This window comes from Lutjanus erythropterus, chromosome 4 (assembly GCF_056507025.1).
Source record: "Lutjanus erythropterus isolate fLutEry1 chromosome 4, fLutEry1.hap2, whole genome shotgun sequence".
NCBI lineage: Eukaryota > Metazoa > Chordata > Actinopteri > Lutjaniformes > Lutjanidae > Lutjanus > Lutjanus erythropterus.
The window spans coordinates 15,243,785-15,271,403 of NC_139320.1; the positions used below are offsets into that span (position 1 = coordinate 15,243,785).

Here is a 27,619-nt window from a genome sequence, read left to right on the forward strand (position 1 = left end):
GAATCAACTGATTAACTCCCTGACATCAAACAGAAAGAAAAGCCAATCAGAGATACTGTTAGGACGCAGAGAGGACAAGTCATTACAAGATGTTTTCTGTCTTACATTATATAATATACATTCTTGTTATAATAATATACTACTTACAATGGAAGAAGAAAGTGCTGCATGGCTCTGGTGGCTGGTCTGACAGGTGCTCTTTAGTGAGACAGGTAAAAGGACGAAAAGACAAGATCCAAGAAATGCTTGCTTAAGATTAAGTTGTGCAGACAACCATGGAAAAAAACTAAGGCACTCTGTCTTCTGGTGAAATATATCATAAATGTTTTCTTTGAACACAGGCAGCCAAACAGATTGACACGTTTCAACATCATAACATTTCATGTTATAATGTGAAAACTTATAAGGGGGTTATGCACGTGATGTCACAGTGGAGTCTCTGCAGTTACACCCACTGAGTGGCAAAAAGATGACAGAGTAGCAGCGTCCTTGTCACTTTAATTTTGCCAACAAATCCCATTTGAAGTGACCAACCAAGTACAACCAACCGACTATTTCTGTATGTCTTCTTTGCTTTGTGCATTGAAATCAAAGGCAGTAAGTGACAGAAGACATCTGTAGAGACAAACTCTTAACTGTTTTCTTTATTTGGACGAGCCTGATTTATGAAAGAAAAAATAAAGATTGTCAATTGCTAGATTTCACTGTAAAACACTGTTAAAAACTGAATTGATTATTTCTAGACATGGAGAGAAAATTGGCATTAATGCATCCAGTATGTTACACAGAGAAACTCCCTTTGACAGAAAGTGTAGTTTTCCATCAACATGTATATAATTTGTACTTTACATTGCAAATACTTAGAGTGCTTTCAATTGATCAGTCTAATGGAGGCGTGTTCATTATATTAAGAGAAAGTGCCCACTTTTTATAATAACCTCAGTAAGATTAATCAATACATCAGTACACAGGCATTTTCCATATGTTGGAATGTCTATAATGAGTGGTGAATCTGGTTTCCTGTTCCTGTCCATTCCACCAAATTGTAGATATAAAGCTTTAAGAGTTAGATCAGAGGCTGTAAATTACATTGTTCTGTAATTAGGCACAAATAAAATCATGACGCCTTGCGCATACGGAGAAATTCCCAGAAGCAAATCTTCGGGGCTTTAGAAATAGGAATCAAGCTTCCCATAAAGGCACTCGCTGCTGAACTTCCTGTTTCTCCATCTTGCATCTCCTTCTGCTTGTAGTAACACAGTCACACACAAAGTTACTTTCCTACAAAAGTCTGGACTACTTTGTGTTTCCCCATCCGTCCCAGAGAGTGAGAAAGAGATGATTCAGAGGAAGACTGTGAGGATAACAACAAAAATCACCTCACACATCCTCTACTTTTCTGAGGGCTTTGCAGTGACAAGCTGTTGGCTCGATACTCTTTGAATCAGAGAGGTTTAAAAATCCCTTAAACTTCTCTCCCTATTCCCAGTGCATCCCTTTTACTTGACAAATTGTTCAAATTGAGAATGGGCTGCATGCTGCAGGGCTCTGCAAACACAAACGAATCACCAGGGGAAGCCACTGGTGAGTGCAGTCATAATGAGAATTGATAGTCAGTTTTCATTTTCAAAGATTTCCACAAGTTAAAATCACATGTCAGCTTTCCATTTATCCAGTTGGTTTTTTCGAGGAGTTTGACTGGTGCAGTGTGGCTCATGCCTGCTGCAGAATCACCTGGTCAAGGAAGGCAGAGGGCCCAGGCAGGGACCGTTTTAAGCTTCAAAACATCCTCTCTCTTCATGTTAAACCGAGGCTGATTCCAGTTAGTGCTGTATGATCAATCCTGCTTGTTGTCATGGAGCAGCAGTACCAGGATTCACAGTGCTTTTGTGAGGAAGACTGAGCACCCTTTGAGACGTTCTCCTGCATGTTTAAAAAAAAAAAAAAAAAAAAAAAAGCTCACAGAGTATCCCTGCGGGCGTGGCAGCTGTCACAAACTCTGACTGGGTGGTCCCAGCCTCGAGAAGGCACGGGCCTGATGTGTGTGGAGCAGGGGCCGCACACACCCTGTCCACAGGCCCTGCAGTGGTGCTTGGACATCACCGGCGTGAAGGTTTTGGAGCACTGGTGGCACTGGGTGATGTCCTGGTCTGGCACCCAGTAGTCTGGTCTGGCCACATCTTTGACAAAACCTGAGGGGAGTGAACAGAACAGTAAATATGTATTCAAGATTTCAAGTTCAATTTATCATGTTCACACATGTCTCCTAGCTTTTGTCTTGTCCTCTGGCACCCAACAATACAGCAAGAAGACATTTTCACATGGTTAAGTGTCTCCTATTCTGAGCTGATCTGTGTTTGTCTCCAGTTAACAACTGTGATGTAATCATAACATCTGCTCTGAAATGGACTATTATTCTGCACAACTGCATAATTTTACATGTCCTGTGGCAGGTGTGAAACACTTTACATGAACCCAGGCTTCAGTAATGTTCAGTGTTAATCAAACAGATATTTAACATCTCAAAAGGATGGATAACTCCTAGACATATGTTTATTTCTGTCTTACATTCCTTGCATATGGGCCATTAAGTCAAAGAGACCCAGTGGTTCAGTACTTCCACCTCATTTGCCAGAATCTAGAATTAACTATTTATTGTTATCAGCACAAATTCTGCATTTGCTGCAACATGGTTCTCATTTTTTTTTCTCAACTAAGCAATGCTGCAATGCACTTCAATTTGTCTTTATCTAATCAAAGAATCAACATTTGTTTTGTCAAAGACAATTTTAGCTGGTGATACAGCAGGTCACATCACATTTTTGTACAGTAAAATTAGTAATTAAAATCACGTTTGATAAAAATATGACTGGTCAAGAGCTGTTTGACCCAGAGATGATGTGCGACCAACTGCAGTGACTGTTTTGACTGAATGTGTATAGGTAAAAAGCAGTTGCACTCACAGAGAGGGTAGTCCACAGCTGTGGTCACCATGTCCAGTGTAGACTGGGCCACCTCCGTCACCCTGCGAGCTATCAGACCACGAGGCTCCACCTTACATACTAAAGAAAAGAGGTGTGTATATGTGTGAGCACAGAGAAAGATGCAAATGTGCAGTTCACAAAAGCAGCAATAACCATATTTATATGTGATCACAAACAAAATCATTTAAATACAAAAAATTCAGTGTTTGTTTTTCTTTTTCCTGCATACAGTCTGGATTCTGCATCACTTAAGTGTTCAGAGGTGTGAGGATCTGACTGTCTATAAATTAATTTAACACATATTACATTTTTTAAAGAACATTGGAAATCTAGATGTAGTTAAATGAATATTTCCGATTTTATGAAGTTATATGAGGTTTTTATCATTAGTTACTTACAGTAGATCGTGGTCAGCATGCCTCTAGGCTGGAGAAGCAGCAGGAGTCCAGATGTAGGACACTAAGCAAAGTACCGGTGTAGACAGAGGCAGCAGTAAAATGTGCCACCTAACAATTTCATATCAGTTTAAGTTTATGCTACATTTAGAATATTTTCATCTCCTTCCCTTGCCATCAGACAGCCTTTTTGAAACAGGAAACCACCATTATTTAAACCAAATATCACTGTCGCCAAAGCCACCAGACTCCTTTGACAAAAACGTCATCCTACCTCACAGAACACTTTAGTTGCTGGTGTACTGCTTTCGTGTTGTTTTGCCTTGCCATGAAGGCTTTGGAGAAAGTGATACTTGGCTGAAGTAAAAGCAGTTTCACATCAGAAAAGGCTGTATGACTGTAAGGTTAAGTGGTGAAAATATTCTAAATTTAAGCAACAGTTAAAGTGAAATTATTTTTTTAGGAAGACCATTTTTAGGTGGCTAAAACATGTTTTGCTGGTGAACATGTCCACAGCAGTACATGGCTTAGCTTCCCACACCGTGGACTGCTTCTGCTTCTCCAAACGTAGGGTGTGTCAACCGCAATCTACTGTAGGTAATTCACTGACTACGAATAAGTACCTCATAGAACCCCACTTCAAATAATTACACATGAGCAGGAAAAAGATGATAGTAAATTCCATGCTTAATGACCATCAAATTCATTGGCCCTGTTCAGTATTAATCTATGTAATATAAAAAGATATGCCCATTCTTCTTGCTTTAATAAAATGTAATGTAAGTAATGTAACACAAACTGTCTGGTTCATGTTCATTCAGTGGTTGGAAGAGTCTCACCTTGGCTATTAGTGTCAGCTGGCCCTCCCTGTTGGTAGCAGGCCTTACACACCCTGACAGGGCTGCTGCCCCAGCCTCTCTCTGGCACCGGCATCCTGTGGCTGGAGCAGGGATGACAGAAACCCTCGCCACACGATCGGCAGTGGTGCTTCCTCTCCGCCTCCACGAAAACCTTGTGACAGTCGTGACAGGCCTGATTGAGAGAGGAGAAACATAACATTGTCACTGCACATACTGACTGAATAATTTGTCATTTTTGCGTTAAACTGTTGTAATTTTAAAAATTAGAGATAATTTAATCCTTGGCCTTCTGTGTTACAACTTTATTCCATATTATTTGAATTGTCCTGCAGTGTTTGTTCTTCATACTCACAGTGATCTCTGTGTTGGGTCTCCAGTATGGTGGTGCCACCTGATCAGTGAGCCAGGCAGTGACAGCTTTGGTGGGGCCTGTGCTGTACTCCGACACTGACTGGATCATGTAGTTCATCCCATCCAGGACCCTCTGGGCGGCGTTCTGGTGGCTGGTCAGAAAGGAGTCCGACTGAGAGGAGAAAGAAGGATGAAAATTTACAAACAGCAATCAAGCATTTAATTCCTTACTGAAGCAGTGATAAAGGGTTAAAATGCATCACTTTTGGGATTAAGTCCGTCTCTCAGACGAAGATAACTGCTGTCATTTTAGTGTCTTGATGGTAGATGTTGAACATGAAACTTTGCTAGAATTAAATGTTTAGCATAAAATGAATTTAATGATGTCATGTAGCCCAGTCAGATGCCTCAGCGTTTTTATAACTGTTGGCTTGTTGGCTTTTATTTGATTTGAAATCAGCAACTCCTCTTGCACACAGGCACTGGGATGGAGATGGAGTCATGGTGCATTTAAAGCTTAAGAAACTAAAATAATCAGGGTCTGACAGAAATTTTTGTACTACTTTAACTTGGAATTACCTGCTACAGATACTGAAACATATGACTATGATTTAACTGCCTGATAATCTTTGCAATAAACATAAATTTTATTTTACTTTTTTATATCACGTCCATATTTTCTTTATAACATGTGAATGTTGTTTTATAAGCAATAAAATCTCAGATTCTACATGTTGTGCAAACTAACAATGCCTGATCTCATCAGTTCATGCCTAAACAGTCGTTTCTTTATTCATTACTTTCGTACTGACACTAGAAGGTGTAGGAAGGGTGGGGTACTCACCCCCTCCCAGACGTGTTTGATCTCAGATCGCACCACACTGCTCTCAGGGTCCTGGTTTCCCATCCAGTACTGTCTGCTGCGGTAGATGACACCACAGCTAGCACACTCCAACACATAGCTGAGAGGGGGAAGCATGGAAACAACATAAGACTGCTGGGTGAATGGCAATAAAGATGTGCGTGTGTGTGCATGTATGTGTGTATGTATTTGCATTTACCTACCCTGACCAGGCATACTTGGCAAGTCCAAACCACTGGTTGTCACTGGAAGCTGACGTCTTGGGCACGACAATCACCTCTCTGCCGCCTTCATAGCACCGCTGAAGCCATAAAACATATATTAATATAAGTGTGTTATTTTTTTAGATGACAGTGTGTAAAGAATAAAAAGAAAAGAGACAAAGGATCAAAAGACAGCGTGAAACAGCTAGAACAAAATCCACACAGCTGAAAGATGGTGTCAGCAGTCTTACCTTACAGATAAGGACTTTGTTGTTGTACTGATGTGCATACTGGCATAATCCATCTGCCATGTGGGGGACCCTGTCTCTCAGATGGTTCATTCCATTTTTACACCGAATGCTGGAGACGAAACAGACAACCAAACATTTCAGGCCCTGAACAATGTGTACAGTCCATTAACCTAGGACTGGATCCTTTCAGAACCAGTGCTGTGATTTTCCCACACACACTTCTGTCAGTTTTTCATAAAGAAGAAACACAAACAGTTGGAGACTCCCATTTCTCCTTTCCAAAAATATGGAGAACACATCAGATTTTATGTGTCCCACTGGGGAGACAGTTAACATCCACAAGAACAACAACAGATTTCTGCTTCAGGAGAGTGAATTCCAGCTCTGTTATTCAGCCAGAGACAACTCAAAGAGTTCTGTTTGTGTGTCTGTCTATGTTTCTATCTGGTAATAAAAGCCTTCAAATACTGTATAAAGATTTTGAAGAGGAGAGATGTTCCCAACTCCCAAGTATTTTGTATTTTGACAAACCTTTAGAAATTAAAGATCCCCACAAAATGCCTGATTTAATTCTATGAAGATACTATTTGCTGCTGTGAATAATAATCTCAAAGTTCAATTACCTATGGAGTATGGACTATGGTGACTGTAGCTACAATTTGCTGAAATGATGCAAAGGATCAATGTATAGATCTGTAAACCTGCTAATGCTGAGGCTTAACCACAAGGAGCAGATTTCATCCGTAACAGAGGAGGGAGGATGGGCAGATGTCGCTGAAGCCAAAGTGGAAAATGCTTTAAGACCAAATGACCGTTTGACCTTTTTCCAAGTCTTCAAGGCAAAATGAAAGATAGTTTTCTTTGAGAAACAGAATAATGGAAAGTTGATGGGTGTAAGGTGAAGTCTAGGTCAGTGAGGGGTCTCTCATGCAACATTCAGCAAAAGAGAACTCTTAAGACTTCCAGCTAACTAATAATAATGTTCCATTGTTGACTGAATTTTATTTAAGAAAGATGGAAAAATCTGAAGACCTTCCGTCATTTTGAAAGATTAAAACAGCAACGGTGTTACAAGTGATTGTGTCTATTGCAGTTAAGAAGAGATCACCTTAAGCCATATTAAAGGTAAAGAAATCATAAACCAAATAATCACAAACTCAACACAGGGTCAACATATATTGTGTTAGTCAAAATCTTTGACAAAAATGTTGGACTAGGTAAAGATTTCAGGCCAAATTCAATCCCTAGAATGGGGTAAAAGGTGAAGAGACTGAAGAGTACCAGCTCAAAAATGGTTCTAACAACTTACTTGCAGCTGAGGCAGACAGCAGAGCAGGTGAAGTACTCGTCTGGGAAGAAGGAGTACGGGGTCATCTTGTCGTCTGACAGTTCCCCACAGAAACGCTCACTTAGAGCCTAGAAAGAAAGAAAGAAAGACCATTAAACAAAGAGCAAAACTTCCCTCATCTCCTTGTTAAAATTCTCTGAAATTCTTGGTGTCTATTTAACACTGGAGCTAAAGGTCCACTGCTTACTTCCAGAGCGTGAAACACAATCCCGGGCTGACGGGGGGAGCGTGTGTGAGTGTTCTTCACTTGCTGCTTGACAGCCTCCAGCAGCCTGCTGTAGTCAGTGGGAGGTGTGATGGTCTGGGTACCTACGTACTGCACCGAGCTAAAGGCCTCTGTCCCCAATGCCAGATCGTGAAAACGCTTCTGGAGCAGCGTGTCAGCATGGCCAGACACCTTAGAGTCTACAAGAGACAGGAAAAGAAAAAAGTTGGACAGCAGAAATCACAGAATGAAAAAGCAAAGAACAAAGCTTATAAAATTGATGTGTATTTTTGTGATCACATACAGTACATGGATGCCATTCAGGACATTTCCCTTGCCTACCATGACCAAGTAACTGGGTGTGTGTCGTCTCCTGGAAGACAATAACAGCAGGCCCAAGAGACGAGAGGGGCACGTCCAGACCACAGCGGCTGGAGAGGTCTCTGAGCTCTGGGGTGAAGTGCTTCAGGTATGCCCCTGAGGCACTGCTCAGGAACAGGAACATATCGTTGTGGAGGCGCTCTGCACGTGTACGATAGACAACGATATCTGACACCGCCAGTACCTGGAAAAGAAGGAAGTAGATATATAGAGAGAGCTAAGAGAGAAGTAGCATCTATGACCTTAATGATCTACTATGAACTGCTGCTGATGCAAGTACAAAGACTGTCAATGTTTAGATCCAGGGACAGTATTCTTATAATTTTGGGTGCAATGTATGTATGATTGTGACTACTTGGTATACCAGTGTCTGTGAGACACACAGCTGACAGCGAGGCTGCATGGAGCCACGGCACACAGCTGCAGAAATGAAAACGTTAAATCTCTGTTTGTTAAATGCTGTTAAATGCTTGTCTTTAATTAATATGACAATATCACAGCATTGTATTCCCTTTAACATTATTATCTGATCTTTAATATCACAATCTAAATCACATCAGTAACAGTAGGAATGCAAAGATGTTTTTCATAGTCAATTAGTCAGTTGATTATTTTCTTGATTAATCCATTAATAGTTGTGTGCCTATAAAATGTCAGAAAATGGTGAAAAAATGTTGATCAGTGTTTCCCAAATTGCAAATGTCTTGTTTTGCCCCCAACCTGAAGATATTCAGTTTACTGTCATAGAGGAGCAAAGAAACCAGAAAATATTCAGATTTAAGAAGCTGAAATCACAGACTTTTGAATTCTTTTCTTAGAGAATTACTCAAGCCGATCAATTGCTTATCAAAATAGTTAGTGATTAATTTAATAATTGATTACTTGATTAATTTTTGCAGCTCTAAATAATATTAACTCCTTATGGAGTGCAGAGCAAAGTTTTGATAAGCAGGCAGAAAGGAAGCGTATGGTGTCCAATTATCCATGGAAAAGAGATGACAAAGATTTAAAATTCACTGATTAGAAGGGCTCAGCGGGAGGCGTGCTGCTCCACCAGAAACATGCACTAAATACATTGCAGGTCACAGATTCAACAGATTATTTTTACAACATCTTTTGATAGTAAATTATAATGTAATTATAATAATTAATAATAATTATTCATTTCCTCTAAATATTGCCATGATATCGTTATTGAGAATCTTTTGGGCCACAAGATTTGAGAGCGAGTTGAAAATCTGATGTTGTGGCATCCCTGTTTCATTCCAACTAAACAAACCAGGAACCACAAACTTACTTTAAGCAGAAGCCGCATTCTCTGGTTCTGATTGGCTGAAGCCCCCAACAGGCCCTCAGTATCCAAGGCGACCAGGCTGAGGGTAGGGTCGTACGCAGCCCACACTCCCACAGTACATGAGCTGGGAGACTTGGAGGTGTAGAACACACTCTCACCACCGAATAGGATGTGGTTGAGGGTGTGAGACTTGCCATCGCCGGTGTTGCCGAAGATAGAGAGGACTTTGACTCCCGCCACGTCCCCGCAGCCAAGTCTGTCCACAAACTCAGACTCATCACGGACCTGGAAGTGAGAGGAGGGAGAACACCAAGCAGAGAGACGTTTATAGACTGAGGATGGATCGCTGAGCTGTCTTAACATGATATAATTAGCTCTCCTGCTGACTTCATTGAATCAAGGGAAAAGCTTATTCAATTTGTGTGAACAATTCAGTCTTGGATGACAAAGAGACTTAAAGGGATAATTCACCCCAAAATCAAAACTACATATTTCTGCTCTGTCTTATAGTGCTATTTATCCATCTACTGTGCGTTATAGGGCTGTACCTGACTCAGAACTTTGTCGAATCACTTTTGGTAGTTCATTCAATATGAAGATTTGAACATCTGTTCCTTTTTTCAGTTCAGCAGCACACTTAACCAGCAGACCATCCTAACTGATAATAATAATAATAATAATAATAATAATAATAATAAATGAATTTAATTTAAAGGTGCCTTTCAAGGCACACAAGGACACCTTACAATAACAGTTTATAAAACAAACAAGACAGAATAAATAGCAAGGGCTCATGAAAACAACAAGCAGAATATACAATATTCAAGACTCAAATAAGGCACAATCAGCCAGAGTATTCCAGTTTAAAAAGGTGTGTTTTAAGATGGGATTTGAAGGTGGAGAGTCAATACTGCAAATATCTTGTGGCACAGAGGCAAGGGGCAGAGCAGCTGAATATGATTTAACAGTAAGACTCATGTTTCAATGCATTTCTTCATCATCTGTGTTTTGAAAATGTCAAATTTCCAATCAGTCAGATAAAGTTAAGTTATGTGTATAGTTCAGGTATAAAATCACAGCGCACCGCGGATCATCTCTCTTGCCAGGCTACTGACAGTGTGTCAACCACTGCAGTGCATCATCTTCCCTACATGCTTTGTGGTGCGCTGTGGTGATTTAGAGACTCAGTTTGTAAAGTTTACAACCTACCATGTTGTCGTACTGCTCTAACACAAGAGCAGAAACTTGTTTACCATCAACTCGCTTCACCTTTCACCTTCTCTCACCAGTGCATGCTGTCCTGAGGATTTATTTGTATTTGGTGCTCTAGCTGAAAATAAAGCCTATATCTATGATTCTATCTATGATTATTATTTTTAGTCTTCATTCAAAATGTTAAGCTTCTATCTGTGTTATTCTTTTCCTGTAATGCAAAAAATGCTCGATTTGAACAATCTCAGTCAACTGAAGGGTCTCTGACTGATGATTTGAATCTTCAACTTCCAGGGGACAGCCCTACTAAGACTGTTTTGGTGTAAGTTGCAGAGTTTTGGAGACATTAATGATAGAGAATTCTGCCTTCTCTCCAGAAGGATAATGGAAGTAGACAGCACTCAGCTTGTTGTGCTAAAACTACCAAAAACTACATTTGAAAAACTCAAAAGCAATGTCTTTTTCCAGACACCATGAATGAGAAGTAACAGCTCAGCCAAGGAAGACTCCATTATTGTTTGCATCCCATGCTGTTAGGAAAAAGGTCTTGAAAAGCTTTCCTCTGCCCAATGATACAGTTGGCAGGTGTAGTTCAGTAGAAAGAAAGTGGTTCCTACATGAAACTACTCACACCTAGCACCACTTACACTTTACTGAAGAAAAAGTATACATCTCTACAGCTGATAGCACCACAACGCTGCATATAACACCAAAAGGAAACACAGCACTACATGTAAGTGGAAAGATATGTAGTTTTGATTTTAAGACTATCTAGCACTTTTAAAAGAACTTTTATTAGTCAATGTGAATTTAAGAAATGTTACGGTTTTGTAAAGACCTGTAGCCACACTGCTTCAGCTCTGGTTGTGTATACATCCCAGACTAATGGTTAGAGTGTAAATATAATCATTGTCTTCTGTACTTTGTACTGCTGGGACAACAGTACAATGAACGGGTGCCTCCCTGTGGGTCAGCTGTGCAGCATGACTCACCAGGGACTTTCCCAATGAGAAACACGTTTGCTGCTCTGCCTCCCTCAGTTTTATTGTCAGTCTACGCCTCTTTTTTCTTTGAGGTATCATCATGAGTGCTTGTTAGTGAAAACATATCTACAGGATAAACATGGAGGACGTCACGGGTAAAAGCTATTTGTTGTTACATTTAGAGGAATCAGTTACAAGTCAAAATTTACAGTGTATGGTCACAGGTTCACTTTGTTGTGTTACAAAGAATAACATAACGTGGTGTTTTGCAAGCCGTTGGGTCTCATTTATCAGCACTGAATCTGTTACTGACAGTGACAACAGAGCGGACAATCAGTGGCCTTCTTCACAAGAATGTGTGTGGTCTTCCTCTTCTTAGCTTTAGCGGCTAAATGCTAACAGCAGCTAGCTCAGTTGACGTTAGCTAACTTTACCTGCAGGTTTTCTTGTTCATCCACCAGCAGGAAGCTCCGGACACCGTCTGGACGCTGCTCCGCCTTCACCGGACTGATCGATACACTCTCCATTTCTTTCATCAGTATATCGGACATCGTTGTTCATGTAGTTACAACATATTTGTGATGGCGAAAAGCAAAACGAAAGTTCGACATGACTCCTGTTTGTCTGTCAATCACCACAACATCAGCGCGTGTACGGACGACGCTGCGGGAGGAGCCAGCGAGCACGCAAGCACTGACGTAAAGACGCAGCGCGTGCACGTTTGGTCAGCGTCTTCTTAAAAAGCCTTTATTCATCTTTTAATAAACAGACGGGAACGTCTTTGATATTTTTATGGAAAAAAAGATGTTGAATTTCTGCGTGATAGTTCGAGTTTTGGTAAATTTTCATATATACAAATGTAGATCTTTTTTAAGTTTCTCCGAGGTTTATGGCTTTAAAAACGACCTAAAAATCTGGTAACACTTTTAATAAACATAAGTGATAAATGAATAAACAGAGCTAATTAAATTTAGTTACTTGTTATTTAACTGTTAACTGAAATTATAACTCATGTTTACTATTTATTAGTAATGCTGTAACTGACATTTTATGAAAGTTATGCCATGTGCGGATCAACTTTATTTATTTAACTAAAACTGAATTAAAAACTAAAACCAAATATGGAAAAAAAACAAAAAAAAAAAACAATTTAGTTAACTGAAATAAAAGTAAAAACTAGACTTAAAATGATAACTAACTGAAACAATATTGTGTCCCTCCAAAACTAACTGAAATACAATAAAAAACATACAGGAAGTCTTTGTCTATTTGTTTTTACTGTGAAAAACAAGAGTGCCTTAAGACTCGGAATTACTTGCGTTATATAGCTTATTCATTACACTTCTCTTCAAATTCATTTAAATATAATAGAGCCATGATCTAGTCTGATACATCAGCACCACCTTGTGGTAAAAATACGGAACGACAGAGGACTTGTCTTATAACGAACTTCCCATATCAGAGGATAAGAAAGCGTTATATTAGATGAGATGATGGACACACAGCCGTAAGTGTTGTATGTACTCTGCAGTAGATTTTTTCAAGCTTACATCAATCAGTCAGCCCCCTCCAAATCAAGTCCATCTATTTATGCCAAAACTTAAAGCTGAAAAATATACATATTTTTAAATAGCAACTAATCCATAATTATTGCAACAGACACAAGGAATCAAAGTTTCCATTGAACTGGCAGAGAGTGTTTTATTGGAGCCATGCTGCCATGTTAGAGCTGCTTGCTAATGTTCATTAAATATTTGTTAGCACAGATCTATAAATATCACATGTCACTGAATGGCTTCAGAGCGGCGCCACTGCTGCTAACATGACATAGAGAAAGAAATTCCAGCATTGCTGCTCCAGCAGTCCTTTCCTCCTTCCTTCCTTCCCTCCTCCCTTCCTTCCATCCTCCCTTCCTTCCTTCCTTCCTTCCTTCCTTCCTACATGTATAGATGGTTAAATCAGTGTTGGTGACAGTTTGAATAAATGCTAAAAGTTGAAATACACTTTTAGTCTAGTATGATGCATTTCTCTGTATGTAAAATAATGCAACAAGACACAGGCAAGGAAGTATGCAAGCAGGCAGAGAAAGCAGATGGGAAGGAATTAAAGAAGGAATTAAGGAAGGAAGGAATAAAGGGTGGAGGGGTGAGGAGATTGGAGAGGGTCCCAGCCTTTCTCCGAGCTCAACCATGAGAGACAAATGTCTGAAAGAATCAATTATAGGCCTACTCCCAACCCATCACCCCTGATTAATGAATAATTAAAGCTGCTCAGTGCACGGCTACCTAGCATAGATAATATAAGATTAACCATGGGCCTATCAACATGCCACCACTAATGTAAGGTTACGCAGACACAACGTCTCTTAATTTAACCTAAAATAGAAAGTATAAACTTGTCACTAAGGGGTAATATCTTATAATCTAATCTAATACATTATTCAACTTTTCATTAGTAGAATAAAGTTGACCACCTTTATAGGCTGACTGTGTGTTTTAGAGAAATTAAGCAATGCTTTAATGAAAATATTATTGTTTTTTGTTTTTCCATAGTTAATCCCTGTAATAAGCACAGAGGTAAGGTTATACCTGGTCTGTGCAGGGGGAAAATGGGCAATTTTAACATTTTACTTTTATCTTTGCCTACATTTACCTTTTCCTTCATAACTTACTGACTTGAAATACACTGGTCATCTTTTGATACAGGAAACATATATATGTACACAAATAATACAATTGATATATTTTCACCAATAAGGCCAAGAAAAATTAATTTAATGCAAGACATCAGAATGTTACAATTGCCCCCTTGGGGGTAAAGTGGTTGGGGGCAATTGTATTACTGAAAAAATAAGTCATATTAACCCAATGTATTTCAAATAAAAACACACCTCAAAGTAATCACATTACATCTGTCATGTCTAACAGTGTTTCTTAAGATTCTTTTTTGTATATGGGTCAAATCAGATATGAGGCATCATATGCATTCATAGCAAACATCTATTTCTCTTTTTGCAGAAACAGGCAACTATTGTAGTGGTAACTAGGTTTTAATTATCTAAATTGAGTTAAAAGTAATTGTAAATTTGAACATATTTAAATCTTTTCATTTTCTAGTACAAAAGTATGTCAACACAGACAAACAAGGTGCTTATTGACCCACATGGCTAACAGTGTTACAATTGCTCCCAGCCATGATAAAATGTTGTATGCTACCTAGCATCACATGTATTAGCATAGTTTGTTCATATTAATTTTAAGCCAGTAACCTAGAGATGTAATTGTTGTAGCCTAAATTTAAATTCACAGTCATCTAAACTTTAGAAAGCGTGAGAAAAATACTTTAGCTCTCCGTCATACAAAATCAGAAGCAGTATTTTGATGAAAAACTTCTGCTGAGGTGACGTGTCCTTTAGTTTCTGATTCAAGAAATTGAGTGTGTTACAACTGACCCATCCTAAGACCCGCCTTTTTTTGCTCCATGCTCCAATAACAGCTGAGCAAGCTTGGCAACCTGGCTCAGTCAGCTTTCTCCTATCCTGTTTTCTGTTTTGTGTATATGCCAGGCTCATCTATATTGTATAGAAAAACAAATTTTGAAGATGGTTAAAGGATGTTGCTGGAGGATCCTTAAATGGATCCTGGAGGATCCTTAAATGGATCCTCCAGGATCATGTTAGCTGAATACTAGTTGCCTACCATTTAACCATCACTATGTAACAGATGTAAATACCTATCTGTAGATTAGCTAGTTAGCTTTTTTTTCATTAGCCAACTTACGACGTGACTATATGTCACTTTTACAGATCCCCAGCAACATCTTTTAACCATCCTCAAAAATGGTTTTCTTTTCAACAAGAAACAAGTTCAGCACATAGCAGGACAAAACTGTCTGAGGTTTCCGAAAGAGGCAAGACTGAAGGGTCAATTGCCCACTGTTATAGCTGCCTCCACTCTCTTCTTATGAAAATATGATTGTTTTTTAAGCTTCCATGCTAATTGTTCCCCATAATAAGCAACCACACACAATTTATATCCTTGCCCACTTGCTTTTCTTACACTAAACATAAAAAAATATGAATTATTTCTTAACCCTGTAGTGCTATTTGTAACATATCTGATTCATGTGTTTCTGAGACCTCTACAAAATCAATATGATCTGTACTTTTGTGACAAACCTTTTGTATACAATGTGAGACATGTCTTTTGTCCTCTGGTGGATTATCAGAGCACTGCAGGCAGCAGCCAGCTGGTGAATGCAAAATCCAACATGGCTGCCTTCATGTAATAACTCACATGTTTTTGGCAGCGAAATATTTGATAATTTTAAAATGTTATAGTGAGAATAACAGTTGTAATTATTACAAATATTAATGACAAAATACACTGTAAAATAAACTAATTAAAGATCGAAAAGTCATCTAATTTTTATTATATGTATTAATGTATTAGAAATAATATATACATTTATAAATGTCTTTTTAATTGATTGAAAAGTGATGAACAATATATTTTTTTTGTTTCTAAAATAAAAACGATTGTGGTCACTGAATTTGCATAATTGCTTGACATATCAAATAGGCTATGATACAAATATCATATAGGTATTTTTTGTTTTGCCTGTTTTGTGAAAAGGCTCATCAAATACTTATACTAAAAGAAAAAGAAAAAGAAAAATACTTTTCTGTAAATTTGATGTGTCAGGCTTTTTAATTCTTGTTGTAAAATCCATTCATCATCAGCCTTCAGAGTGAAATGTGTCCATCAACACTACATATGTGATGTAATTTTGGAACTAGCCAGTGCAGATCGAAGCTCATCCCCATCATCCACACAAGGCAACAATGCGTAACAAACAGACGGTCCTGCAACCCAACCTCCACATAACTGTAGACGTTTTTTTAAATATATAAATTCGGAACTGGAGGATGGCTTTGCCCTTACAAGTCCGAGGCGGGACTGTGGACCACTTAAACCGCTCTCCCCGCTGGTACTTGTAGTGCGCTCCTGCTCGGCACGTCTCATGTTGACATGCGTAAAAAACTACACTTCCCCGAAGCTGTCACGGAGCGCTCCCGCCTCCCATTGGCTGTTCGCTGCAGCCGCAGCCCCAGAGAATGAATGAAATTGAAATAGCTGCTACATTACATGTACAATACCGGGCTCTGCAGTGTTGCATTCTATCATACTATATCAAAATGGCCACAGCGGTACAGAACCCCCTCAAATCGTAAGTACAACACGTTTCCTGAGCGTTTGCGCTTTTCTTGTATTCGTGCATGCTTGCCAGTGCAATTTAAGAGCATTTTAAATTCCCAGATATATTCTCAGCATAATTAACAACACATATAGGAACTATACATGCAATGCACACTGCAGAGATTGAGATAATGTCAGCGGAATCAGCCCTAAAGAAAAGTTAGATTTGAAGCTGTTGTTTTTGGGCATGAGGGTATTATTGTGCGCTCCGATGCAATTCATATAATCATTTCCCTGAGCCAACAGCAGCAGCGTGTGTGCATGCAGGGATATGGAGGAATGCTGGAGGTAGATTTGGGTGACCCGGTATGTCCCTTGCCAGTGTAGCCAGCCAAGATCACGGTCAAAGCCAGGCTGGAGTGGCAGGCTGGCCGGGAGGGAGGCAGGGAGCTTAGGTGGCTTTACAGTACCTGTGTGCACATTTTTAGACAGAGAGAGGGTAAACAGGTAGGCAAGATGAAGCCCACTGCTCGGCTTTTTTAGGCTTAGCGTTACCTTTACTGCCGGACCTCACGGGGGTATATAAGCTGAGGTAAATAACGCTGGTGCACGTCTTCAACTCCGAGACTTGCTTTCATCTCATAATAAAGCATAATAAAAGTCTAAACTGTAACCTGGCGTGCATCTTAACGCACATTAATTTCCACTATAATGGATGTTTAAACGGGTGGATTTCCCGTGAAGTTTGCTGTAATCATCCCCTTTGTGCAGTTTTTTTTTTGGGGGGGTCTTTTTTTTGTTTTTCTGAGACTGCTTTCAGCGGAATGCAGACGCCTGCTGCCCGCCTGGGCTCCCGGCCAAAAAGGTGGCTGATGTGCGTCTGTCAGCGAGTACTTACAGAGATCTAGCCGAAAAAAATATCTCCAGTATAAACATACAACCGAGGAGTGTTGGAGCACACAAAAGATCCAGCTTAGGCAGTTTGAAACAAAGAAAAGTCACAGACCTGTGCACAAAAACACATCGCATCCTGCACAGGTTTCACCTGAGCAGAGATACGGGATATAGACTGCCTGCCTGCCTGTCTTTCTGTCTGTCTGTCAGCGTCTCTGAGATGCAGACACAGGCGACATTTCGTGCAATTCCATGAACGACTGCCCTGTACGTGCCTGCTTTGAAGAGCACTTCACAGGACAGAGGAAACTGGAATTGGGCAACTGTGCGCTGCCCTGATTGACTGTGATGCTATTTTAGTGTTTTGGCCAAATGCATTTGACTCATACCAAAGCACACAGCTCAATAATAGGAAAACAAAAACAGTAATATTGATATGTCCGAGGTTTAATTACTTCTAATGAGATAGTATCCAGTAATGTTATGTTATGATGGCACAAGAATGGACAGGTGGGCTGGACTGAGGCTGGAAGGTGGAGAGTAGGGCTATCACAGAACCTAACTGTCTTGACACAATTATTGTGGCCAGAAGAGTTCAGGATAATGATATTATTGTGATAATTATAGAAAATAATAATAATAATAAATAATAATAATAATGCTAATAATAATAATACTAATGATGCAGCCAGTCCAACTCATATTTAACTTAACTTGTTTATTGTGAGTTTTGTCTCTTCTTTGGCAAATAAAGTACACTCAAAATATGAGTGTAGGGAGATGGAAAGAGAGCCTGTAACCATAACTGTACAGCAACTGTGCTGCAATTACACTTAATGGATAGTGAAAAGGCAACCACATGCAACTGTGAAATAAAAGAAACAGAAAGGATTTAAGAGAATACAAGCACTAGATTATCTACACAATATTATATATTATTAACATGTCAGTATTTCATTCTTTTAATATCATGGTTATCATCAACACATCGTAGGTGTGTAAGAAAATATTGATACACTTGATTATCACGGTATTATGTTTTGTGATACTGTATCAATTCTCAAAACAGGGTATCGTGACATTGTTAATAAATACAAAGATTCATGACAGTGGTTAATTTTGTGTTGTGCTGAAACCCCCAATGGCTAGATAGCAGTGTTATTATCAATCTTCACTGTTCTAACTGCAAAAAGTAAACTTTTAAAACTTAGATTCTGTCCATATTTTGGTGTGTTCTGTATTCTGTGACAGATAACTTAAAATTAGACAAAATTAGCAATATATCACCTTGTTTACAGTATTGTATTATATGACAATATATTGAATCGTAACCCCTCTATTCTGATATGTATCATAGCACTAGATTCTAGCCAAAAGACATGTAACTGTACAAAAGTGTACAAAAAGTGCTATTACACTTAATGGATAATGAAAAGGCAACCACATGAACTGAAGAAACAAAAGAAACAAAAGAATTAAAGAGCATACAGTAAGAGATGTTGGATTATTTACAGAAATTACGTATTATTAACATATTAACATACAATATTTCAGTTTTTAAATATCATGGTTGTCATCAGTACCACTATATTATGACTACCACTAGCTTAGAGTAGAGCTGCAATGATTAATCTGTTAAATTATTTGTTGTCGACTATTAAATCAATTGCCAGCTATTTTTTTTTTTTTTACAATCAATTAATTGGTTTGAGTAATTCTTTAAGAAAAAAAAAACTCTTATTCCAGCTTCTTAATTATAAATATATATTTGAGTTGTGGACATGAAATGATATTTAAAGATTTTACCTTGGACTTTGGAAAACGTTGATCAACATTTTCACCATTTAATATACATTTTATAGACTAAACAATTTATCAATTATGAGGAAAATAATCAGCAGATTAATCAACATTGAAGATAATCCTTAGTTGCAGCCCTAGCCCAAAGCCTCCAATCCAATCCTCTCCTGTCTTCCTCTCCTCCTCTTCCTCCTCTCCTCATATGGGATGCTCATCCAAGCAGAGCCAAAGTATGGCCAGATTGCTCCCAGAGGCCCTCACTGACACCATGTCAAGAGGATTAAACTGACTGATTTGCATGGAATATACAGTATATACCAATGTGGCACCAGGACAGAGACAGAGACAAGGTTGTGGTCGCAGGACAGCGAAAGAGTGAAAGGAGTAGAAATGAAATGATTAAAAAAAAGGAGGCTCAGGGCCAGTTACTAATGAACCAGCACCCAATTGTCACTGGTGGTCTTGCATTGATTTTAAGTAAAGTTCGCCATAGAACAAAGCAGCAAAGTTGCCAGCCAGATTGAGACCTGCAGGGATGCTGGCACACTGTTTCACTCCAGCGTCTGACTCTATGTGCTATAATAAAGCCGAATGTATTTATTACACAAGGCCATGGCAATCAACGCTGCCTTTAACACCTCACCGACTGTATAAATGCCATCGTTACGCAGTATGGGTTTAACTACGTTCCAGTTACCACACTGCGATCAGCTTTTAAACAAGCCCTGGTAATTAGCATGTCTACAAACAAACTTGCTATTAGAGGCTTACAAATTAGAGGTCTATCCAGTAAAATGGGCCAAACAACCAGCAAAATTTGGTTCAAAGTCAGCCCTAATAGGGTGGCTGGCTGTGCGCTGGAGACAATGCCTGTTGTGTCTCTAAATGTCTTTAAACTTTGTTGAATCTCAGCAATAAATTATAATTAATTCAGTGGATGTAAATTCGGTGGGAAGCAGTTACAATTGTTGCCCATCACCCAGCCAAGACTGACTGTGTACAATGCAGTGTGATAGCCAGTTGATGTGTGTGTGTGTGTGTGTGTGTGTGTGTGTGTGCGCGCGCATATGTGTGTAAGTACAGTGGAGGGTTCATTTGTGTGCGAAGGCAAATCAGTGGAGGAGAGCAGCTAGCTCCAATCTACTGGGCATTTCCCTACCAGCCCTCTCTCCTCCGTCTATCTCTCCACTGGATTAGAGACGAGTTTAATCTCTCTTTCTCTCCTCCTCTTCTCCATCTCTCTCTTCCTCTTATTTCCTCCCTGTCCTCCTATCACCCCTGCTCCTGCCCCGTCTCCCACGTTCCTTCCCTTCCTCCCTCCGTCTTCATCACCTTCTCCATCCATCACTCCTTCTCTCACCATCTCCCTTTTGTTCAGCCATTTCCTCTCTGTCTAGCTCGCCTTCTATCTCTTTTTTCTATTTTCCTTCTTTTTCGGCCTCAAACCATCTGAGCCCTCCAAGTCGCTTACCCTCAAACCCCCCTACCCGTGCAACCCCCCACCCTCCACTGTGCTTCTGTACATTGTGAATCAAAGCATGTCACCACTTTAATATTCAGCAGAAAGTACTGAAGGAAATTCTCTATGCATTTTTGTCAGATCCCCTTAAATCTTGTTGGATAGCTTATTCCTGAGAGTTCCTTTAGAGGGATTTACTGTAGATCTGGACTATCTACTTTCAGAGAGTGTTTATAGTCCACTGTTCAGACCAAAACGATACAATATCTCCCTTTATGTTGGCAGAATTGGGTCAGATTACTTTGAAATGTAGTTAGTTACTGAATACAAATGGTATTTGTTGTAATTAGTTTCATTATACATTAGATTACTAACAAAATCTAATCAAATCTGAATACTTCTGGATTACTTAAAAATCAAACACAGAAAATATTCTATCTTTCTACTAAAAGAATGGATGCACTGACAGAATATGGCAAAAAGTGTTGTTTTCATTAGTGTATAATCACCTGAAAATAAGAATTGTTGTGTTTTTGTTGCCTTTTACGTATATACACCACCATGTTTCTACAGACAAACCGAATGCTACCTTAGGTTCACCCTCTCGCTTGGAAGGAGAGGGTTAGTTGAGCTGGTTGCAATCTGCAAGCTCATCGCTAGGCGCCACCAAATCTACACAGTCCTGTAAATATCTCAATTTTCAATGCAAATAAAATTGCATTTTGCATATTCATTTTTTATTGTTTGTCAAATAAATCAAATAACCTTTACAAAGTAAATAAGTGGAGTTACTGGTTACAGTAAGCAGAGCACTAACTCAAAATGTTCACTTTCATTTCATTTTTCAACATAAATAAAATGAGATAAAAACTCCATTATTCATAAATCATCAATAGAATGCAAAATATATTAGGTAACTCATCATTAATAAAACTGGGAGAAATAACTTACCTTAATGTACAGGAGAATATGAGTCTGATGGCATCATATCAAAGTTGTGCTGTGCAACTGCATGTGTTTGTGTAGCTAAAGAATACAATTTATTGATATATTTTTAATAAATTGTCATTTTAATGTATTTAAATGAGGAATCAGCAGGATTTGTCCAAGCTTCATAAATGCACTAGAAAAATAACAGGATGTTTTGGGTTGGTAAAGCGTCCTGAGCGCAGCAAAATAATGTGAAGAAGAAGGAAATACAGGCAGAGCACAGCTGGACTCTGTAAATACAGACACCACCGCAAACTTCTAGTGGGTCATAAGTGCCTATACCTTTAAAAACCAGTTCATCTCAAGGTAAACCTGCCAAAATACTTTCGACCCTCCCGAGCCCATTTTACTCTGCACAATGCAACCCAAAACAGCCGAATTAGGCGGAAAACAGCCCAATCTAGCAACAACGATCCTACCTCCAAATGGTTGCATTCAGTTCTGACGTTTCCTGCTCATGAAGTAGATAGTAAAATCCTTAAAAATGAAAATATTTCAGGAACAAAGTGCAATTTCATTCAATTAACAGAAGGAATTTGACTTAATAACAATCATTTTAAAGATGCAGGTTGATATGGCATATATATTACAGCAATATGACTTCGTTGTGCTGGTTGGAGGGGGAGATGTAGATAATAGTGTGCTGTGGTATTGGCAGCAGTTGTGGCAGGGCCTATATAATATTATTTCTGCCCTGCCTGACTGAGCCGAGCTAAATGAGTTCCATGTAATAACCGGCTCTGTGTGCAAACAGCCCCACGTGATGGGTGAAACCACAGCCTGAGCATCCATTTCTAGATCTTTCTTTTTCTCTTTCAATCTCCCCCTTTCATTCCCTCACTCGCTCATTTGTGCAGTATCATACACCACAAACACACACACACACACACACACACACACACACACACACACACACACACACACAATTGGAAACACACAGAGTTGCACTCACTCATTCCCTTTCTTGCTCTCATTTTTTTGCTTTTTATTCGTAAGGGAGTAAGCCTGGGGTCTGATGTTTTTAAGGGTATTTCTTTTTTCAACTTATTCCTTTCATCATCCCCTTATTTAGACTTTATATCTGTTTTACTTTGTCTTTTTTTGAGAAGAAGACAGGATAGAGAGAGAGAGACGGAGAGAAAGAGAGAGACATAGATAAGTATTTTTAGCTCTATGACCTATTTCTCCAGTGCTACCTAACTGACTGTCAGTCAGCTCCACTGCTTTGGGACCTTGCGTGACTTCAAGCCAGGAAATTTGGAATTTGTAGTTTTTGTTTGGTTGCACCTCCGTAGTCCAAAAGGTGTGGTGAAGAAGAGAATTAATATACTCAAATCCTCCCCTCTCCTCTCCTTGCCTCTCCTCTCCGCTCCTCTCCTCTTCTTCTCTCCTCTTCTCCTCTCTTCTCCTCTCCTCTCCCCTTCCTCTTCTTCTTCATGTCATTCCCCATTTATATTATTCCCAGTGTTTGTGCATGAGTCCAGTGGATCCCTATCAGGAGTAGTCGAGGGTGGAGTCAACACAAACCAATGGCTGCTTCCCTCTGCAGCACTTTAATAAGGATGCAGACTGGGACTAAGAAAACACACACATACACACACACGCACACATGCACTCACACGTGCACATCCAGATACAGAGGTAGGGAATCCATCGCCATAATAAGAGGCCAAGTGCAGTGGTGATAAATCTCACCTGAAGGAGCTGTTCAGAGGCAGATTGCCTTACCCTGATGTACTGCCCTCAATACACACTGCAGCTAGCTACGGGCTATATACACCCACGCAGGCACACAGACCACGAATACACAGCACACACAAATACAAATATAGTCAGCATGCATAAATAGGTATGCACTGATGTGAGCGTGCATGAATATGTAGGCAAAAACATGGAAACATGCATATGCATACATGCACAGAGAGGCCCGTGATTCACAGTTTTATAGTGACTCCAAGATAACCACACCCAGAGGACAACAAGAAACACACGTGCACACACACACAGGAAGTGGAACATCTCTTCATTAAAATCACACATAGCAGGTAACACAAAGTTCTGACAGAAATGACATGATCTGTTGCATGGTTCTGTCTACCTTCCTCACTCTGCCTCTCCGTCTGTCAGATCTCTCGTCATGTTCAAATATGCAAACCGTCAGTTGCAGATACACAAACACACACACACACACACACACACACACACACACACACACACACACACACACACACGCAGAGTTGCGGTGCTGTGACAGCAATTCGAGGAAACTGACGTTTTCCAGCTGGTAGTGTGGCAGACGTCCGCTACTGCACATACACTGCCACACACACACACAGACACACACACACTCCTGTTTGTCCATCTGTCTGTCTGTCACTGTCAAACCAATCAAACCAAGTATGTGACCTCTTTGTCTTTGGGACTGACGTGCACTCTGTACTTATAGAGCTGCATTATGGTTAATTTGTTTATAATTCAGTTTTTTATTGGATTTGAATGGGTTGGTACATGACAGGTTAACATATTAAATAAGATATTCCATTGGTGACTTAAATAATAATTAAGACAGTGTAATGTAATTCCAAATATTCCCCCAAGTTGGTCCCTTGTTATGGTTACTAACAGTCATCCTGGTCAACATGGATTCATATGAGGCAGTTTTTGTCATATAATTGACCCATTCTTCCATTTCTGGGGGTTAGGTTGATTTCCACTGAGCATTGTTCTAGCAGCTTTAATGACCCCAGCCATAACAAGTGAATATTATTCTCATGACATGTTTGTTCTGGTGATCTGTCTCCTAATAAACAAATTCTTGGAGTTGCTGGCAATGTCTAAGCAACATTTCATATTGTACTTTTAAAAACCACTTAAACATGTGTTTTAGAATTTTACTCCAAAAAGGGCTGCATGAGCAGAAAGTCCCAAATACAATGTAAAAAAGTGTCTGCTTATTCCTGCCATTTCCAACATGAGTTATTAGTTAATAAACCCCTACGTAGTTTGATTGGTGCTCAATAGTACCTGTGCAGAACTATATTATTTTCCAGACAGTCTGACCGGCCATTGCTATGGATGCATTTCTGATCATAGACTCTGAAGGAGCAATAAAATCAGATGTTTTACTTATTTTCTTAAGTAGGTAACCATGTAATATGTATGTAATAATTAATGTCCTCATCTAAAACAAAACTTCAAAAATGACAGTGTAGTTCACAATTTGAAATAATAATTTTCAGGGAATTAAAAAAAAAAAAGATCTGTTGATCTTTACTTATCAAAACTCAATAGTTTAACCATGGCATAACAGTTAGTGCAAAAAAAACAATAATCATAAAATCAAATTGAATAGAGACACCCCTAATGCATATGTGTATTACCTGGCTTTCGTAAATCCTTGATTCTGATTGGTCTATTAGAACATTCTAAGGTTTTTTTCTGTATAACAGACCGCTGCTATGAAGAGCAGACTGTTGGTAAGGGCGCAAGGAACCATAAAATCATTTTTGTTCATCATTTTCAAATATATATAAATATATAAAATACATATATATATACACACACACACATTCCACATTCCTATGTCCCTGCCACTGCAGTCTACTAATCTTCAGAAGAACAGGAAAATGTGTTCATGCGCACACATGCACACGCACACACAGATTGGGAGAGGAGAGAAAAAAGACAAATCATTTCACTGAGAGTAAGAGTGAGAGAGAGAGAGAGGGAGAAGAAATTGAATTGAGGGTGGTGGTGTGGATGGGGGGGAAGTGAAGGGAGGAGGATGAGGAGGAGGGGTGAATTGGTAAGGGTGATATTGCATAGTTTAATCTGTTGAGTTCAGCCATGGAAGGGCTGGGCTGGGGGGAGGGGAGGAACTGTACAGTAGTAGGCCGTCTGATATTAGTTCTCCACTGTGCACGCACACACACACATCCGCACGCACACACACAAAGCTCCCGTAGGCCAGACAACACCAATGTGTGTGTATATATGAATGTCTGCGTGAGTAACTGCACAGATGGACAATTGTGGATGAGACAGGTGTGTGGACCAGGTGTACAGACTTGAGTATGTAGACACAAGTGTTTTTACAGGCTTACAGCTAACCCGCACACACATATACACACAGAGCTAACAGCCATGGTCTCGACAGCAGTCACTAACACATCTAAAGTGCAAATCACTCCCATACAATCTGCCCTCAGCCCTCATGAAGCCATTTACATGTGGACTACTTCATTTCCTCCCAGTTTAATTACCTCATTTCACCCAGTTGGAAACCACCATTGAAATGAAATCCTTTGTTGGCGTTGACGTTTTTTTTGTAATTGTGGACTCATTTTTATGATTTGCTCATATTTCTCATCAGATTTTTCAATGATGTGATTTCACCTCTAGGGGGAGCCCTCTGTTCCTCTATTGGTCGGTGGAACCAGCTAATTGGTGTGGTTAATTGCAGCGTAACCAGAAAATGCCGCTGGCAGTGTGTGTGTGTGTGTGTGCATGTGTGAGCGTTTGAGCATTGTGGATGCAACAGTGGACTGAGACTCAGTATGTGCTGAAGTGGACTGCTGCTTCTGCTGGATGGGACTTGAGGGATCACCCAGAGATTCAGACAATAGCTTACCCAGGGTGGGCCTGGTGGGGTGGCTGTGCTTTTTAGGAAGGCTGTGTGTCTACTGCCTGGCAGGAGCAGGAGTGTGTTGGTGTGTGTGTGTATGTGCTACCAGTGTTACCAGTTTCCTCAGTGTTTTCATGGAGGCCTCTCCCTCCCTGCTGTTTGCTTAGTACAGGCTGAGGCAGACAGCTCAGTGTGGGTTTATGATTCCTACACACACACCTATACTACATGCTTCAGGCATCCTTTCTTCATCTAGTCTTGATTTGGTGTGTGTATTTATTCATAACACTGTCCATATTGTGTGTGCGTGCATATACATCTTTGTTATATTTCTGTGTGCATGCATATTTGTCTTTTTTGCCGCCTTAAAATGTAAAGTTCACTTACATGTATTTGGTTGCATATGTTTCTGTGTGTGTGTGTGTGTGTGTATAAGCCTATATGTATGCATGCATTTGTACAGGTGTCCTTTGTGTTGTTTTTGTGCCCTTGCACAGTGCAGGCCTGTGTGATTGTCATTTCCGTCATGTCTGCCTGGACATTTTGGTAGTCAGCTCCAGTTTGTTAGGGAGCTGGCACTGTGCCAGTTAAATCCTGAAGCTGCCAGTGTTTCTCTCTGCTTGTGTGAGTCTGTGTGCCTCCATTATTGTAAAATATAGCTGAAATAAACCTGAAATAGAAATAAATGTTGAAAATATTACAAAAATTAAAATGATTAGAGCTGTAGAATTAGTTTCCATGCTGAATGAGGTGTAGACCCACAGTTTGTGTGCGTGTTGGTGCAGAATCAGGTCTTGGCTTTCCTTCATCAGCTGTGTGGTTCGATGATGGGCAGTTTGGTTTCTCTGTGCCCCTCTCTGTGGTCTGTGTTTTCAGCGACTGCTTGGTTGATAGGACCACAGTGGCCACAGGCCAGAGTGGTGCAGCCGAGAGAGCTTCCCTCGGAAAATCCTCTGTTTTAACTTGTAGCTGAGCCTTTCTTCCTCGTCTGTGTTAAAGAAATTGTTTTTGGGAAATACTCTTTTTCTCTTTATTGCTTAGAGTTAGATAGGAGTCATACCACTCAGGTATCCATACAGTGGCCTAAATATGAAGCTACAACCAGGAGATTGTTAGCTTAACATAATCCTGACTCTGTAGAGTTTTTGTAGAGACAAGATTTAACATGTTAATTGGTGGCAAATTATTTTGCTACCTTCACAAAAAGCAAGACTTGCTGGTTTCCTCTGTTTCATGTCTTAGTGGTAAGCTAATCTAACAGGTTGCTGGCTATGACAGTATGTTTTTTTCTTACCATGGTGAAAAGGCTATATATTTCCATTGGG

General features: G+C 39.7%; 2 protein-coding genes across 2 annotated transcripts in view; one reads left to right on the forward strand and one right to left on the reverse strand.

Moving 5' to 3' along the window:
• Positions 1 to 1,492: 1,492 nt before the first annotated feature.
• On the reverse strand, positions 1,493 to 11,993 carry LOC146328203 (zinc finger FYVE domain-containing protein 1). The gene is made up of 12 exons (XM_084717080.1): positions 11,764 to 11,993; positions 9,138 to 9,419; positions 7,802 to 8,024; positions 7,442 to 7,659; positions 7,216 to 7,322; positions 5,907 to 6,015; positions 5,656 to 5,753; positions 5,435 to 5,552; positions 4,592 to 4,762; positions 4,219 to 4,411; positions 2,964 to 3,062; positions 1,493 to 2,192 (listed from the first exon to the last, which is right to left on the reverse strand). The coding sequence occupies exons 1-12, from the start codon at positions 11,878 to 11,880 to the stop codon at positions 1,960 to 1,962; spliced, it is 1,968 nt and encodes a 655-aa protein (XP_084573206.1). The 5' UTR covers positions 11,881 to 11,993; the 3' UTR covers positions 1,493 to 1,959.
• Positions 11,994 to 16,445: 4,452 nt separating this feature from the next.
• dpf1 (double PHD fingers 1) overlaps positions 16,446 to 27,619 on the forward strand; it is a 63,195-nt gene continuing 52,021 nt past the window's right edge. Inside the window, exon 1 of the mRNA XM_084717081.1 lies at positions 16,446 to 16,558. Within this exon, the coding sequence (XP_084573207.1) occupies positions 16,446 to 16,558 (113 nt within the window). The remainder of the gene's footprint in view (positions 16,559 to 27,619) is intronic.

Coding starts and splice junctions, on each gene's coding strand:
- LOC146328203 (XM_084717080.1), bottom strand. CDS start 11,880: ATGTCCGATATACTGATGAAAGAAATGGAGAGTGTATCGATCAGTCCG. Junction 6,016..7,215: donor GCTGTCTGCCTCAGCTGCAA/GTAAGTTGTTAG, acceptor TTTCGTCTCCAG/CATTCGGTGTAAAAATGGAA. Junction 2,193..2,963: donor AGCTGTGGACTACCCTCTCT/GTGAGTGCAACT, acceptor CACTCCCCTCAG/GTTTTGTCAAAGATGTGGCC.